General features: G+C 39.5%; 2 protein-coding genes across 3 annotated transcripts in view; one reads left to right on the forward strand and one right to left on the reverse strand.

The window, feature by feature from the left end:
- Window positions 1-14,826, forward strand: part of PDE8B (phosphodiesterase 8B) — a 34,126-nt gene extending 19,300 nt beyond the window's left edge. The window contains exons 9-12 of the mRNA XM_024732788.1: window positions 3,117-3,237; window positions 5,234-5,401; window positions 7,789-7,918; window positions 10,479-14,826. Coding sequence (XP_024588556.1) covers window positions 3,117-3,237; window positions 5,234-5,401; window positions 7,789-7,918; window positions 10,479-10,588 — 529 coding nt within the window. The 3' untranslated portion in view covers window positions 10,589-14,826. The remainder of the gene's footprint in view (window positions 1-3,116; window positions 3,238-5,233; window positions 5,402-7,788; window positions 7,919-10,478) is intronic.
- A 139-nt stretch (window positions 14,827-14,965) lies between these two features.
- The window catches only part of WDR41 (WD repeat domain 41), a 44,968-nt gene continuing 41,940 nt past the window's right edge, over window positions 14,966-17,993 (reverse strand). Inside the window, exon 13 of one of the 2 annotated variants that reach the window (XM_024732785.1) lies at window positions 14,966-15,825. In XM_024732785.1, coding sequence (XP_024588553.1) covers window positions 15,673-15,825 — 153 coding nt within the window. In that variant the 3' untranslated portion in view covers window positions 14,966-15,672. The remainder of the gene's footprint in view (window positions 15,826-17,993) is intronic. The other variant, XM_024732786.1, reaches the window with a different exon arrangement.

A 17,993-nucleotide genomic window follows, 5' to 3' on the forward strand; every position in this document is an offset into this window, starting at 1 on the left:
AACTGCTTTTGCTGCATCCCATAGGTTTTGGGTCGTTGTGTCTCCATTGTCATTTGTTTCTAGGTATTTTTTTATTTCCTCTTTGATTTCTTCAGTGATCTCTTGGTTATTTAGTAGCATATGGTTTATCCTCCAAGTGTTTGTATCTTTTACTGTTTTCCTATAATTGATATCTAGTCTCATAGCATTGCAGTCGGAAAAGATACTTAAAGTATATCCTGCCACTCCCTTCTGGCCTGCAGAGTTTCCACTGAAAAATCAGCTGATAACTTTATGGGAATTCCTTTGTATGTTATCTGTTGCTTTTCCCTTGCTGCTTGTAACATTTTTTCTTTGTATTTAATTTTTGATAGTTTAATATGTGTCTTGGCGTATTTCTCCTTGGTTTATCCTGTATGGGACTCTCTGTGCTTCCTGGACTTGATTGACTATTTTCCTTTCCCATGTCAGGGAAGTTTTCAACTATAATCTCTTCAAATATTTTCTCCGACCCTTTCTTTTTCTCTTCTTCTTCTGGGACCCCTATAATTCAAATGTTGGTGTGTATAATGTTGTCCAAGAGGTCTCTGAGGATGTCCTCAATTCTTTTCATTCTTTTTTCTTTATTCTGCTGTGCAGTAGTTATCTCCACTATTTTATCTTCCAGGTCACCTATCCGTTCTTCTGCCTCAGTTATTCTGCTATTGATTCCTTCTAGAGAATTTTTAATTTCATTTATTGTGTTGCTCATCATTGTTTGTTTGCTCTTTAGTTCTTCCAGGTCCTTGTTAAACATTTCTTGTATTTTCTCCATTCTATTTCCAAGATTTTGGATCATCTTTACTATCATTACTCTGAATTCTTTTCCAGGTAGACTGCATATTTCCTCTTCATTTGTTTGGTCTGGTGCGTTTTACCTTGCTCCTTCATCTGCTGCATATTTCTGTCTGCTTATTTTGTGTACCTTACTGTGTTTGGGGTCTCCTTTGCACAGGCTGAAGGTTCATAGTTCCTGTTGTTTATGGTGTCTGCCCCCAGTGGGTGAGGCTGGTTCAGTGGCTTGTGTAGGCTTCCTGGTGGAGGGGACCAGTGCCTGTGTTCTGGTGGGTGGGGCTGGATCTTGTCTTTCTGGTGGGTAGGACCGCATCCAGTGGTGTGTTTTGGGTTGTCTGTGAACTTAATATGATTTTAGGCAGCCTCTCTGCTAATGGGTGGGGTTGTATTCCTGTCTCACTAGTTGTTTGGCATGGGGCATCCAGCACTGGAGATTGCTGGCTGTTGGGTGGAACTGGGTCAGTGTTGAGACACAGATCTCCGGGAGAACTCTCGCTGATTGATACTACATGGGGCTGGGAGGTCCCTGGTGGTCCAGTTTCCTGAACTCGCCTCTCCCACTTCAGCGGCTCAGGCCTGACACCAGGCCAGAGCACCAAGACCCTGTCAGCCACATGGCTGGGGTAGATGCCCCTAGATGAACACTTGTGGGAAGAGCTCAGAATTATCAAGATAGTGGTCTTGGCAAGTGAAACCACAAGAGAAGAGGCCCGTGCTATGCCTGGTCCTGCTGAGCAATTTTCACACTTCAGCTCATTCTGGCAACAGGGCTACTGGGTCGGCGACGTGAGGCAGGACGAGGTCCGTGAGGTGGGTGGCGCTCAGCTGCTGTGCAGCCTGCAGGGCCTGGCCGAAGCCCTCAGGGAAGGCCAACAGCAGCCAGGACTCTGGCCTCCTGCAGCTGCGGCCTCTTTGGGGTTTCCCTCCCAGCGTCACGTCGCTCTCACTCCTACTTTGGGGGCCGTGCCTTTACCCTGAGCTGCTTCACAAGGCGAGCACTGCCTGCTAAATGTTCACAGGTGCTGCAAGGACATCTTCATAAAGATGTACACAAACGTTGACCACATAGATTTCTTTGATGTGCAGCCAGCCCTCCTCCATTCTCTGCTTAGACTGTTCATCTTTTTAAACTCCATCTGGTCTTCAGTGAGTTCATGAAAATGTTTTATACACTGCAAAGCACTCTATAAATATTGATTATACTACTAACAAATATAGCAGATATTTTTATCCTCTCAAAAGGACATCCTGTCTTTGGTGTAACCTGAGGAAAATGTATCCTTACCCATCTTTCCCCAGCTCAATTTTCAGTCACTTAAAATCCTAACTCATGAGGAGACAGTGTTCCATGCTCCCAGCAGAGCTCCTGGAGTCCACAGTGTAGGGCAGGATTCCCCCTCTGGTGAATTGGCCAAATGTGAACAGATAGGAGCAATTCCTCTTGCCAGCCACCACCCTGCCATCAAGCTATGAGTATTTCCTACATAGCAACAGCCAGGCTGGAGTGCAGACCCCTGAGAAAAGGCAGTACACAGGGAGCTCAGAGCTCACTCAGGCCTCAAGGATGACTTGTCAACATGAACCTGAAGCCATCTGTTTGGTCTCCAGAAACCTGAGAAAATATGGAGACCAGTTATTCCACCTTCAACTGAAGGCTTCATCAGTATCAAGTATTGTTTTTAAAACTTTCATAGGAAGAATTCTTGCCAATAGCCAATTTTATTCAGTTCCCCATTCTGGCTCTTGAAGTTAGAAAAAGATGATAGGAACTGGGTGATTTTGAGCAGGGTTATTGCTCCTTCCATTATAACTTCTATCTAATTGCAATCTAGAGAACTGCTCATTATTTGGAAAACTTTCTTCCAATGCCATCATCAAAAGAAATAATGACACTTCTCTGTAACAAGAATCACTGTGTCTGCACTGAATGCCATGGGACAGCTCACCAGGTTGCTGTACTAGCCTTGTAGGGAAAGAACTTGTCATTTCCTTTCACTTCACTATTTTGATATTGCCAAGGGAAGGTAGAAGGGAATCACCTTGTGAAATAAGTACCCTTGGGACACTTTTTTTTTTTATACTCATAAATGATATGAAAGTCAGCTGTCACTGGGGAAAATCGAATAGTGTCACCAAGTCCTGGCTGAGTAGGAAGATGAGCAGGTAAACTTTTTCGTGATCTTCACTCATTAACTCTGTGCCCCTAGCTTCCTCCTAGATTGTGGGAAGTGTGGTGAAATGGTAGAACAGTTCTAATTCGGGACATGATGTGAACAAAGCGCTTTGTCTTCTGGTTATTTTAGGAACCATTATCGAACACTGCGCCAGGCTATTATTGATATGGTTTTAGCAACAGAGATGACAAAACACTTTGAACATGTGAACAAATTTGTGAACAGCATCAACAAGCCAATGGCAGCTGAGGTAAGCATTTCCCATGTAATAAGATACACCAGAATGTATTTCCATTAGAGCCTACTCTGGCCTCAAAGCATTTTCTCTCCATCTTGAATGCAAGATGGTTATTTGCTTGGAGTTGGTAAAGAAGGCTGAAAGTACTGGTCACTTGTTTTCCCTAAGGACAAGAATAGATTGAGAGTGTCCACAGTAACTCTGAGCTCCTTGAAAGAAAGACCCTGACTGAGATAAAGCCAGCAGTGACAAAAGTAGGCCCAAAGTCTATGATGAAAGGAGCCTGCAGACAGCAGAGACTGGAATAAATGGTGTCATTTTAGGGGTTTCAGAGCCTTTCTAGTTCTCTGGTCTTTGAGCTCTTGGGAGACCTCAAAATTAGATGTTTTAAAGAACTATAATCCTGCTGATTTGCATTAAAAGCCTGTCAGTATCTAAAGACTATAGAAAGTTAAATTGGGAGTGACTAGTTGAAAACAAAAATACAAGTCTTTCTCCTTTTTAAAACTTACTTAGACCTGCCTTAGACCTGCCTTAAGGTCCCTACAAACTTGGGTTTTAGGAACATGGACATAAGTTCACATCTCTTACTGTTTAAAATGAGATCAACTGCCCTCTTATACTGTAAGGCTGTTCATAGCCCCATAAAGTTAGTAAAGCTTTTCACTCATTCCTGTATGAGGGTTGCGTATGTGGATGAATGAGGAATGATTGTCGTAGATGTAACTTGATGATCAGTAAGGAAACAATCTGTGTAGGACCCATCACATGACCAGCCTGAATGGAGGAACAGTGTCCACCTCACCTGTGTTCTGCTCCATCCCCCAGGGATTCCACAGCACAATGCCAGGACCCTCTCCTTCCACAGAGGACTTATGGGAGCAAAGATCTGGGGATTTAAGAGGGGGAAATTAAAACAGAATCATAGAATTCAGAGTTGGGAAGGTCATCTATCCAAGTAAGCCCCCAACTCTGTTGAGATTTATGTACTGCAGTAACTATAGCAAGCAGTATCTTCCCAATGGTAAGTAATCAAAATACCAACCTTCAGAATATAATTCTGCCCATTGATGGTTTAATAGGTCCAGTCCCAAAACAAAAAAATCCTTAAATGTCATACAGTCCTTCAGCTTGGCAGAGCTCTGGAGAGCTAATTAGATGTTTACACAGTCAGTTCCATGGTATCTTTGAAATCAGGGAATCGTAGTCTTCTAGATTTTGTATAATTGACCTGTTGTCGCATTTACATAAGCCTACTCACAGACCTGTCCTCTTGGCTCTGGACCGCTGACATCCATCACTAGGTAGGTATTAGTGTACAACCAGTCTTTTTAACATGGCTGAATATACCTGCTCCTGCCCTGCTTTCTGCTCCTAGTACCCCCAACACTTACATGTCTCACCCTCCCTACCACCCAGCCAGAAGAGCAGCCTGGAAAGCATGAGTGGACACATACCTGAAGAGAAAGAACAAAGTGGGAGGAGGTGGGTAACTGGGGGTGGGACAGAAGGTCACAGGAGAGAGGGAGCTGTCAGGCATATTAAGTAGAAAGAAATCAAGAAATAATTGAAGGGTCACATGTATGTGGCATTTCCCCATCTTTAATGTATTAAGAAAGTGGAATTTGTGCTTTTACACATTTCCTGATAAAACTGGGAGAAAAGCTCTCCTTCCTTAAGATTACATACCAAATCATTAAAAACAAAACAAAACAAAAACCTGCTTTGTAGCAGCTACCTCTGGGGAAGAGGATGAAAGTGAGGTTGTGGATGGGTGGTGATAGGGACTTCGACCTTTTAAGCTCTGTGTGTTTGTATTGTTTGACTGCTCCCCGTCCCCAAGAATGTATCAATGTATCATATATGGAATTAAGGATGGGAAGGCCTCCTTCATCAAGTCTCATGCCTAAGTTTGCCTGGGTGACTGCCATCTAATATCTGGTCAGCTGGCCCTTGTGGGCTTCACCATCATATTGAAACAACCCTGATGTGCCTATCTGTTTTCCAGATTGAAGGCAGTGACTGTGAATGCAACCCTATTGGGAAGAACTTTCCTGAAAATCAAATCCTGATTAAGCGCATGATGATTAAGTGTGCTGACGTGGCCAATCCATGCCGCCCCCTGGACCTATGTATCGAATGGGCCGGAAGGATCTCCGAGGAGTACTTTGCACAGGTGTGCTGCCTCTCTAGGGAAGCTCCACCTCCCTTCTGGGAATGGCCCCGGGTCACAGTAAATAAATGACTCCTCCCTGGAAAGCAATGGCTCACCCTTGCCTGGCACAGAAATCTGGTCCCTCAAGAGACTATGATGTGGCTGGTCACTAACTAAACTCTCTCTAGGCGAAGGGGGATAAACTGAGCCTTTGGAAGTATCTTTTCATCCTCAAATTTTTAGATCCTGAATTTCCACAAAAACTGGGAAATCCTCCATTCATTCACTAGATTATCATCTCCATGGTGCAGTCTGGGAAACAGTGCACCATGGGTAGCTCATAATACAGTAGGGGAGGGAGACAGACATAAACAGGTCCATACATTGGTAAATTAAAAATAAATGAAAGGGCTTCCCTGGTGGTGCAGTGGTTGAGAGTCCGCCTGCCGATGCAGGGGACACAGGTTCGTGCCCCGGTCCAGGAAGATCCCACATGTCGCGAAGCAGCTGGGCCCATGAGCCATGGCCACTGAGCCTGCGCGTCCGGAGCCTGTGCTCCGCAACGGGAGAGGCCACAACAGTGAGAGGCCCGCGTACCGCAAAAAAAAAACAAACAAAAAAATGAAAACACTTCTAAAGGAGGTATATGTTAAGTCCTAAGAGTTCAGAAAGAGTTTTTTTTTCTAGATAAAAGGGCTTTGTGGAAAAGGTGTTAGAGCTGGTGTTTTTGTTTTTTTTTGAAGGATTTCAAAATTTAGAAATGGGAAAGGACATTCTGGGAGAGTTCTGGGAGAACAAAGGGTTATGAGCAAAATTAGTAGGGAAGAAAACCAGAATTTTTATATAAGGAAAACAGCAACTTTGGCAGTGTGAAGAGGAATTAAAGGAGAATAACGTAGTAGACCACAAGATGCCATTTAAAAGAGGCCTACTTTCAAAGAAGAGGCTCTAAGGACTAATGTTTATTATTTGTGATAAACATGTCACAAGTAGCTACAAGTAATGTATTTGGGGACGGGGGTGGTGGGGGGGGAGAGTTGTGTGCCTATATGGCTGGAACATACCGCTGAGGCAGAATAAAAGAATAGCTGATAATGTCTAAAAGGGTTGGCAGGGGCAAAGGGCAGCCGAGGACCCAGTAAGTTAGGTGCAGCTTTCAAGGATCGGAAGAGAGCCCATGAATCAAAGAAAAATAGGACAAGCAGTTCTGAGCTTGCCAGAAAGAGAGGGGAAAAAACCCAAACTACTCCTTGAACAGCAGTGGCTATTTTAAGGCTGACTAATCTACTGACCTGAAATGAGCAAGCTGAGCCAAAAACTGGTAGGAGGCCATTAACGGGGCTTCCCAGGACCCCCAGAGAAGACTTAAAATCCTACTCCTAGTTATTCTCAAAGTATGTGAATGGGGAACAGAAAAGAACCACTTTTAAGTTCTTTAATGTAATCTCCCTGTTTAGGTGTCCTTTTCCCAGAAAGGAAAGTACTAATGTTCACAAGACAGTGTGACCTAAAAATCAGGTTACAAATGAGGTCTCTGATCAGCCAGCCTCTGGTTCAGCATACTACCAGTAAATGTGGATCTCAATTTCAGCCCAGTGAATTATGACCTTATGCATAAAACATACACTCTAATGTGCCAAATACTCAGATTTACACATATCTTGAGAATTGCATGACCAAATACCCCAATCTGAAAAATCTCATAGTTTGTCATTCTTTTGAGTAAAACATAGTTATTTCATGAAAAACAGAAGCTAGTTCAGCTCAACTGCCTAACTGCTTTTCATCCAGACTACCATAATACGTTGATGTGCAGCACAAGGGCTTTGTATGTATTTCCGATTTTGTCACACACAATATTAAAAAGACGTATTTTCAAAGGTCAAGTTTAAATAAGATTAATAATTCTTACTACTTTAATGAAGACATTCTTAAGTGAAATTGGCTTTCTTTTTAAAGTGCAAGCATATGACAGTGAATAATACAATGACTATTTGTACAGCTTGGTGCCAGTTCTTTGATTCACCCTAAGGCGTCAGCAGTTTTAAACACACCATCGCTCCTGTACCCTCAGTATAAACGCCACTTAGTATTATCAGTGTTACTTTGAAAATAGTCTTGACCTTGCGATCATGAAAACAGATCTCAGAAAAGGGGCTACAAATCCTGAGATAAGTGCTTCAGGAGGTGCTGTAAGATAGCATAACACATTTGAGAGTCAGAAGACCTGAATCCAGTCACAGTAGCTCATCAGGTGGTTGTCTTATATAAGCCTCAGGACCTTGCCAAGGCAATTTCTTCACAGATACAACTGGATTATGACCCATTTTCACAGAGTGGTTCTGACAAACTAGATGTTACTGTGACAGCTCCTTATGTGCCCTACAGCCCTGTGTTATTTCTTACAGACTGATGAAGAGAAGAGACAGGGGCTACCTGTAGTGATGCCAGTGTTTGACCGGAATACCTGTAGCATCCCCAAGTCCCAGATCTCCTTTATTGACTACTTCATAACAGACATGTTTGATGCTTGGGATGGTAAGACAGTTCCTGTTTTGTTACCCACAAACAGAATATTCTGCTATACTTTATGATGGTTACCTTTAATGACAGAGGCTGGGCCTAAAGGTGTAAATGAAATGTAACTTAAAAGAAAAAGTCAGCTGCTTGTGGCCAGGTGTGCTGGGGGTGCATGAACACTTTGTGTGTCCTCAGCACAAACCATGTGTATGGAAGACTCAGTGGATGTTTGGTAACTGGATAAACAGGTGTTCAGCTCTTCCAAGGACATGTTTCCAAAGCTTACAGTTGTTTTATTCTGTCATTGGAGGAAATTCTAAAGAGAACATAAAATATACTAAGTCTACTCTGAATCACAGATTCTTTTCATAATATCAGTTGATAAACAGCTTTTCATTTTTTTGAGATCCTTTTTTAACTTTTTTGAATTTAATTTTTATTTTATATCCGAGTATAATTGACTTACAATGTTGGGTTACTTTCAGGTGTACAGCTAAGTGATTCAGTTATACATATACATATATCCATTCTTTTTCAGATCCTTTTCCCATATAGGCTATTACAGAACATTGAGTAGAGTTCCTTGTGCTATACAGTAGATTCTTGTTGATTATCTATTTAGTGTATATATGTTAACCCCAAACTCCTAATTTGTCCCTCCCCCCGTGTTTCCCCTTTGGTAACCATAAATTTGTTTTCAAAGTCTGTGAGTCTATTTCTGTTTTGTAAATAAGTTGAATTGTATCTTTTTTTTCAGATTCCACATGTAAGTGATATCATATGATATTTGTCTTTCTCTTTCTGACGTACTTCACTTAGTATGATAATCTCTAGGTCCATCCATGTTGCTGAAAATGGCATTATCTCACTCTTTTTCATGGCTGAGTAATATTCCATTGTGTGTGTGTGTGTTTGTGTGTGTGTGTGTGTGTGTGTGTATACCACATCTTCTTCATCCATTCATCTGTCAAGGGACATTTAGGTTGCTTCCATGTCTTGGCTACTGTAAAGAGTGCTGCAGTGAACATTGGGGTGCATATATATCTTTTTGAATTAGTCTTCTCTGGGTATACGCCTAAGAGTGGGATTGCTGGGTCATATGGTAGCTCTATTCTTAGTTTTTTAAGGAACCTCCATACCGTTTTCCATAGTGGCTGCACCAATTTACATTCGCACCAACAGTGTAGGAGGGTTCCCTTTTCTCCACACCCTCTCCAGCATTTGTTATTTGTAGACTTTTTAATAATGGCCATTCTGACTGGTTTGAGGTGATACCTCATTGTGGTTTTGATTTGCATTTCTCATTGAGTGACGTTGAACATCTTCTCATGTGCTTTTGGCCATCCATATGTCTTCTTTGGAGAAATGTCTATCTAGATCTTCTGCCCATTTTTTGATTTTTTTTTTTTTTTGATACAGAGCTGCATGAACTGTTGGTATATTTTGGAGATTAATCCCTTGTTGGTTGCTTCATTTGCAAATATTTTCTCCCATTCTGTGGGTTGTATTTTCGTTTTGTCTATGGTTTCCTTTGCTGTGCGAAAGCTTTTAAGTTTAATTAGGTCCCATTTGTTTATTTTTGTTTTTATTTTCATTACTCTAGGTACAAGGTGGATCCAAAAAGATACTGCTGTGATTTATGGTGAAGAGTGTCCTGCCTATGTTTTCCTCTAAGAGTTTTATAGTAGCCAGCCTGACATTTAGGTCTTCAATCCATTTCGAGTTTATTTTTGTGTATGGTGTTACAGAATGTTCTAGTTTCATTCTTTAACATGTAGTTGTCCAGTTTCCCCAGCACCACTTATTGAAGAGACTATCTTTTCTCCATTGTATATTCTTGCTTCCTTTGTCGTAGATTAATTGACCATAGATGCATGGGTTTATTTCTGGGCTTTCTGTCCTGTTCCATTGATCTATACTTCTGTTTTTGTGCCAGTACCATACCACTTTGATTACTGTAGCTTTGAAGTATAGTCTGAAGCCAGGGAGCCTGATTTCTCCAGCTCTGATTTTCTTCCTCAGGATTGCTTTAGCTATTCAGGGTCTTTTGTGTTTCCTTACAAATTAAAAAAATTTTCATTCTAGTTCTGTGAAAAATGTCATCGGTATCTTGATAGGGATTGCACTGAATCTGTAGATTGCCTTGGGTAGTATAGTCATTTTCACAATATTTATTCTTCCAACCCAAGAACATGGTATCCTTCCATGTGTTTGTGTCATCCTTGATTTCTTTCATCAACATCTTATAGTTTTCAGGGTACAGGTTTTTTGCCTCCTTAGGTAGGTTGATTCCAAGGTATTTTATTCTTTTTGATGTGATGGTAAATGGGATTGTTTCTTTAATTTCTCTTTCTGATCTTTTGTTGTTATCAATTTTTAGTTAAAAGGACCTGTTCATATTTCAGAAACCAGTGTTTAGTAACTCATCCTTCTCATGCTTCTGTGTTCACCTTAGGCCTAACCTAGGGTACCTCTCCTCCAATTGTAATCCCAAGTTTGTCCCACAGAGCCCCAACCTTATAAATGCTCCTGGAATCTAATTTAACAGGCTTCTTTTTATTCTCTTATATCCTTGCAGCCTTTGCACACCTGCCAACCCTGATGCAGCATTTGGCCGATAACTACAAACACTGGAAGATGTTAGATGACCTAAAGTGCAAAAGTCTGAGGCTTCCATCTGACAGCTAAAGCCAAGACAGAGAAGGTGACCTCTTGATCTACAAAGGGCACTGTGAATCACAGTAGTGTAAACAAGAGGCTTTCCTTCATAATGAAAATGAGAGATGTAGGTTAAGGAGCTAATGTTTAATATCTGACTTTTAATCATTCAACTTCCCAAATTTCATTTTTAGAAAATTATGTTACATGAAGAAAAATATACGTTCTTTTGAACAATCACTTAGTGACAGAACAAACACATGGCAAAATCCTTTGCCCTGCTGTCATCCTGTCTGCCCTCATCAAACCCTGCAGCTGATTCACTGTAACTAGCAGGAGACGTGCAGCAAAGACTTGGTGCCCACGAGCCCACCATCTCTGTGGATGATGGACCATGTAGCTTAGCTAGTGGTTTAGCTCATCTTTTACCATGGAAGTCACCATCACTGTTTAGCTTGACTATTTTCCTCAAGAGCATCAATCTAAAAGGTTCATAAGAATATCTAAGAAAAGAAACCCATATAAAGTGAGCAAAACAACTAGGACCAAACTGCTGATAAACTAGTTAGCTTCAGAGCCTCCATGGCTAGGTGGTTCTCATCAATGGTGTAACACCCAAGTTAGAACACAGTCTGTCTTGGCCTGGTGAGTGCCTTCTCTAGACTGGTATCAGCAGCCTGTGTAGTCCTCTCTCCTGCAAAAGGGATTCATCTTAACAGAAAGCCAACCATGATGGGGAAGGAAGTGACATCTTGTCTGTGGGGAATCCAAGAGCTTTTTCCCTTTATTTCTGGTTTACAGAGGCAGTTACAAGGCACTATAGTAGGTATTATATACAAGCCATTAATCTGAATGCCCTTGGACAAGCTTTTTTTTAAAAAAAATTTATATACATTTGCTGTTTAAAATTTTTATTAAAGCAATCTAAATTTTCAGGGTTTAAGTCCATGGAGTACGTTGTGCCGAGTACTGAGGAGACAGAGGAAGTTTCAAGGTTCAGACGTTTTTAACCTATCTATATTTAAGATCATGCCATTTTGCTTTAATGATGAAAAAAAGATTGCAAGGTGTGTAAATATATCAGAAAATAGCATATGGGGAAGCAGTAAATACTATTTTAAGCTATTAATTGTATGCTAAAAGCTTCTAAAGCACAAGTGCATATTTTTATACAGCTCTTTTCACAACTTTCTGTGGTCTACATGAAGTCAGACTTGAGATTTTCTTTTCTCTTTTACCAGCCAACCCTTCACTATGTATTATAAATTAGAGATTCTGTAAACAAAATCTTTGTTTTTCTTTCAAATTCTCTGTACTTCATGCTGCATTTCTAAGAGGTATAAACAAATAGAGACTAAATTAACTGAACCAGTAGTTAGTTACTTTTTTCAAATGAAAATTGGAATGCAGAACACGTGGAACTAGTACATGGGGGCAAAAATTACTTATCACTACAAAACATGCCAATGTTTTTTTCTATGTTTTGTACCAACAAATGGAAACATATATGACAATTCCATGCAAAGAAATGTACCTAAATTATTTTTGTTAGATGGTAAGAGAACTTGCTTGGTCAGGACAGCAGCTAGCTTTGTATTGTAATGCTGCACTAAGTAAATGTGATGAAAATGTTTTTGTGAAGTACTTGTAACTAAATTCCTACAGCCATTTTTAATTCCTAACAGCTGTTTTTATTTTACCTCTTTGGCCTAAATTTTTCATAATTTCAATATTTTGGTTTAGTGTTCTTTATTTCATGAGTCACACGCTTTGTTTTCAGAACACATTAAATTCAGGATGTCAGAATCCCATTTTAAGGAGCTAAATAATTTGCCTAGGCTTCAGAAGCTTGCCTGAAGCAACGACAGTCTTTCCTTGACCATCTCACTTTTGGTTCCATTTGGTAAGTGACATTCATCAGATGTCTGACATTTTTCTATGTGAATGTTTGTTAGAACTGACTCAGTATAATTTCAAATTAATTTCATATTAACACTGCCAGGTACTAAAGCTTTAGCATAGCTCTGCTCTTTATCAGTGTAATCTACTATGGTGTAATCTACTGAGTTGCTAACTAAATAGTGCATTCCTCCAAATAGTCTTTCAGATGGTATGTGTATCAGATGAGTGAGTATAAACTATTATAATTGTCTCTCATACTGAGCGTAAGTCTGTGTTGAGGGGAACCCTATTAATTGAGGAAAATATAACATGATCTAAACTAGAAGTCACATTACTACTACTACTTAACCAGAAGTTAGTTATAAAATACTGTTACCGGGACCAGAATAACCCTATAATTTAATTAGGCTATTCTTTACTTCCAATTTAAGATTTTAAAATATGCTTACCTTCAGAGTTAGGACTGGTTAGTCTTGTGGACAAAGAACAAGCCTCATCTATTAATCAGAACGCACTCAACTTGAGAAAGATAAATACAATGTCCCTCAAGTTTAGGCTCTTGATTGTGTTATGTGAGTAAGCCAGAGAATGAGGTAATAAGGGTATTTTTAAATAAAAATGACAAGGCCCACAGCATAGTATTACTTCTGGTGTTGCAAATGTAACAGCACTGAAAGCTAAGCTAGGGAAATGGAAAAAATGCACATAATATTTATCGACCTCAGTTACAGTTGTATTCTTCTAATTTGAAAGTTCAACTTTTTGCAGCACTCTGCATACAACTAGTAAGCAGCCATCAAGTCTGAGTCCCTGCTAGATTTTCCCATCTCACTGTTTTACTCCCATCTCTGACCTTAGGGCATTCATGAAAGCAAAAACCATCAAGTTCCCGTGAATGGGTTGGAGGTTTTCCTCTAGATTTTAATAACAGAGGGACTCACAGTGGTACTTTCATCAGTACTATTTGCTCCCCCAACTCACCTGTGGTTTGTATCATTCATGTGAATAGATTACTATTACATAATACTAATCCAGAACAAATTAGGGAAAAAAGCAGTTAAGAATCTATGAATTCCTTTTATAATTCATTGAATATCTTATACAAGTCAAGAAAACTTTAAAACTCATGACTTAATAGTAGAATCTCCAAAGAAAAAGCTAGCTGGTAATAAGAGAAAGTCCATCTATGGAAGAAAATTAAAAGCCTAAAAATGACTCTGATCAATAATCTGACGCACTCAGCCCAAAATGCATGTCTGCCTGGTTTAGGAATCCTACCCACGTTCCAATTTCAGTATAAAAGATTAGCAGTGCCTCAGTATGACTGCTCAGATATGTATGCCACGATAACAACAATCTGTCCGCTAAGAGGCAGTGCTAATTTTTCTATTCACATTCTTCTATTATATAATGGAGGTTACATAAATTTTATTGTATTTCTCCATAAAGGTATTTTCATTGTGAATTAAAACAGAAACAATGACTAGGAACATTATCTGGTTTTGCTCAAGGGGTAATCATACAACCCTTCTCTCTCATTCCAGTCATGTTCAATTTCTGTTTTTAAATTCGTTTACTGATGCTAATGAGAATTGAGCTAACTAACTGGAAGGCCTTACCTGACTGGGCTTCAGCTTCCTTATTTATAACATTATGGCACTGGTCTGGCATAGATGACCATAGCTCTTCCAGACTTTGTAGGTAGTTGAGGAAACAACAACTGTCAAAGGTAAAACTAGTGACAACAATTTACAAAGATTCCATTAGGGTGTGTGTGATGAAAAAAATAAATCCAGAAAGTGTTCTTTGAGAAGGATTAGTCCTCTGACACATCAGCCACCTGGTGTTTACTTCAATACGATTCTTTCATCAGCAGTTTAAGATTAACTCCACAATTAAACCCACCCATTTTTTAATGTATGGAACACTTTTTAATTTTTATTCTTTAGTACCAAAAGGGAGAAAGAGTGCTCTAAGGCTGATGGGGTGATGAAGATGATTAAATCTCAGTGGTCTGCAAGAAACTCATAAGTGATGCCTGTCTCAAGCATTTCATATTTGAGCCAATGGTAAGATGAATCAGGCACTTTGAAAACACTGTAACTTTACTGATCTAGCTCTCATCTCTGGCATATATGAGGGGCTGCTGCTGGTCTGTTACCAAGAATCTAGTCAATAGCTGTTCAGGCTAGGGGGAAAAAAAACACCCTGATAAGATTCCTCCTGATTTGTGTTTATAGGGATTTTAGTAGAAAGAAAGCCAAAGAATAAAAAAGACTGTTATTTCTATTTCTACCTCCTCCCAGGGTCTAGGTTCAAATTAAGAAGCTTAAAACACAGCACTCACCACTTCAATAGCAGCACAAAGTACAATTATTATGGAATCTTCATTTCCTACAGGGAGGCATCAGTTTTCTGGATATCTCAAGGTTTAAGTTCAAGATATGCTACATCCTACCTATTTACTCTTCACCGGATTTTTCATTTTTCTCCCAAAATATCGTCTATAATGATCATGTATATTTATTTCCCAAAAAGTAGGTTCCTTGAATAAATCTTTAAAAGAATGACAGGTATAGTTAAAATACTAACTTACTTTGGAGAACAAAGGTATTTCAAAATCCAAAAAGGCTAAAGGAAAGAAATTACATGTACTATTTTAAAAATCTAATCCCTTTTGATGAATAAAAATTTAGTTAGAGGCAATATAATTACATTAAAGAGAGTGAGAGGTTCCAAAAGTACTCTTCTCCTCATTAAACATAAACTCATATAATTTCTGGTGTAGTTTTTTCAAAGCATAAAAAATTTATCTCTGTGAGGACACTGTGGTATAATTTAATTCTGCTTCAACAGGTATATGTGATGAACTCTGAAAACTTCACTTTCTGAAAATTCACTGCTGAAATTAGACCCATTCCTGCAATGGTTTCAGGTAACTGTTATGTGAAAAGTCAAATGAAAAACTTGTGCAATATTCTTTGGTGAAAGTACTAATACCTGAGAAGCAACGTGTTCCTGGTTTGCAGCCCCAGAAAAAAGAATTCAAACAATTGGAATTAAAAAAGAATTCAAACAAACAATTGGAATTTTACGGAGTAACAAGAAAAAAAAATTACAAAATTTAAGTGATTAATATGGTAATGGTTTTCAGAGTATTACCCCTATATTTGCTGTTCAAGGTTCATGCACAGGTGTTCAAATTCCTTAAACTAGACAGCAAGATATAAGTCACCATTCTCCTCTAATTTTTGAAATAACTTTAAGCTCCGCAATCCAGATTCTCGTTCTCCATTTTTCCACAAAATAATGAGATGATCAGCAGAACATGTCACTAGTCCATGATCTTCAAAGTACAGAAACATCTGTAAAAAAAAGTTTTACTTACTGATTATAGGCACTTCAAGGAGAAGAGGCTAATACGAACTAGGTTAAGACAGGTGCTTGTTAAAATGTGTACCTTGGAGACTTCTTTGGATCTGACTGTAAAACTCCATATCTTTCATGAGAAATGTTATTTTTAAGTGTTATTTTTAAGTGTGAGTTATAATCACATACAAATATACAAATGCTAGACTAGTAAATACTACTCAACTACAGAACTATAAATAACAGCTATTTTTGTAAAGTACATGAAGTCCCAAAGTATCGTCTAAATTTTACCATTAAGATTTTTGTCAGAAGTCCCAACAAACCTCCTTTACTTAATCATTTTTACTGGCCTTCTTATTTATGCAAAAATGGCCACCAATAAAATGTCTGAATTCCAAATTCTCCAAGAGAAACAATGGCTTTAGCTCTCTATATAAAGAGATATAATCAATCCTTAAGCATTTACTGAGTGTCATCTATATGCTTATAGTCCCTACCCTCAAGAAGGTTCTAATTCAGTTGTGAAAACCAAATCATAGTTGAAACAATAAGGGTACCAATTAAAGATGATGTAATCAGGTACTAAATAACATAGTTCAGGCTATGATTTGCCACAGAAATGCAGAAAACGGAGGCACAGATCAATAATGAATGAAGTCAGAAAAAGCTTCAAAAACATAAAACTCTCCAAATAAAAGGAAGGTCATGCCCCGTGAAGGAACAGACTGGAAGGTAAGAATAGGAAAATGCAATGTTGATGAGAAGGCAGCATGCATCATATGGAGTAGAGAGCTGGTATTAGAGAGGAGATAAATGAAAAGGATGAGCTCTTTGAGGGAAAGAGTGAAATGTAGGAGAGAAATAGGATGCAAGTTTTCTAAGAAATAACTCATACATTTCTGAAGATAGCAGGAGAAGAGCTCAGCTGATGATGTAGGAGTGAGGGGTGGAGACCTAGCAGAGCAAAATTCCTCAGGAGATGGAAAAGTTAGAATTCAATAAATACAGGTAGATAGGACTAGGCTTAGAGAGTAAGGATCAAAAGAAAATTCAAGAAAGAGCCAAGATTTTTTAACAAAGTAATTAAATGTCAACACTTCCACTCAGGAAAATTTCTAAGAATCGAACACTTCCATACAATGACAAATGTGCCACACCATTTAAAAACCTTTAATAGGTTCATACTATTTAAAACATTAAGTCCAGGGACTTCCCTGGTGGTGCAGTGGTTAAGAATCCACCTGCCAATGCAGGGGACACAGGTTCGAGCCCTGGTCCGAGAAGATACCACATGCCGTAGAGCAGCTAAGCCCGTGCACCACAACCACTGAAGCCCACACGCCTAGAGCCTGTACTCCACAAGAAGAAGCCACCGCAACGCACCGCATTGAAGAGTAGCCCCTGCTCGCCGCAACTAGAGAAAGCCCGTGTGCAAAGACCCAACACAGCCGAAATAAATACATAACTTTTTATGTATGTATGTATGAATGTTTTTTTAAAGTTCAAACTCCTTAGCCTTACATTCAGTAATCTGACCCCAAACTACTTTCCCAGCTTTATCTCCTACTGTGTCCATTCATTGGAACACAGTCCTCCAGCCTAGCCAATCTGCTCCTTGCCACCAAGTAGATTCTATCTTTGCCCTCCTGTCTACCACATTCCATCTGCACAACTCCCAAAGTTAAAAAACAAAATGAAAACAACTGGGCTACCTGGCAGAGGAAGGCAAAAATGAGTAAGATGTAAGTACCCAAAATCAGGGAGCTTATGGTCATAAGACTATCTATCTTAATCCTACCTAAGCATCAAGGTTCAGCTCATATTCAGGACCATAATATTTTTATATTGTATCTCTTTGTAAACTCCAATGTCTAGTGTAGTGCCTGAAATACAGGAAATGCTAATAACAAGTGTTGTGCTGTTGCTTCTAAGTATAAATGCACTTTCAAATGAAAGACAATTTGTTCCTCCCTGGCTATGAAACAGGGAAGAACAATTTAAGAAACTCATGGGGCTTCCCTGGTGATCCAGTGGTTAAGACTCCATGCTCCCAGTGCAGGGGGCCTGCAGCACGCGGGAACTAGATCCCGCATACTGCAACTAGGAGCCCGTATGCCACAACAAAGATCCCGCATGCCGCAACTAAGACCAGCACAGACAT

This window comes from Neophocaena asiaeorientalis, unplaced genomic scaffold (assembly GCF_003031525.2).
Source record: "Neophocaena asiaeorientalis asiaeorientalis breed wild unplaced genomic scaffold, Neophocaena_asiaeorientalis_V1.1 scaffold515, whole genome shotgun sequence".
Classification (NCBI taxonomy): Eukaryota; Metazoa; Chordata; class Mammalia; order Artiodactyla; family Phocoenidae; genus Neophocaena; species Neophocaena asiaeorientalis.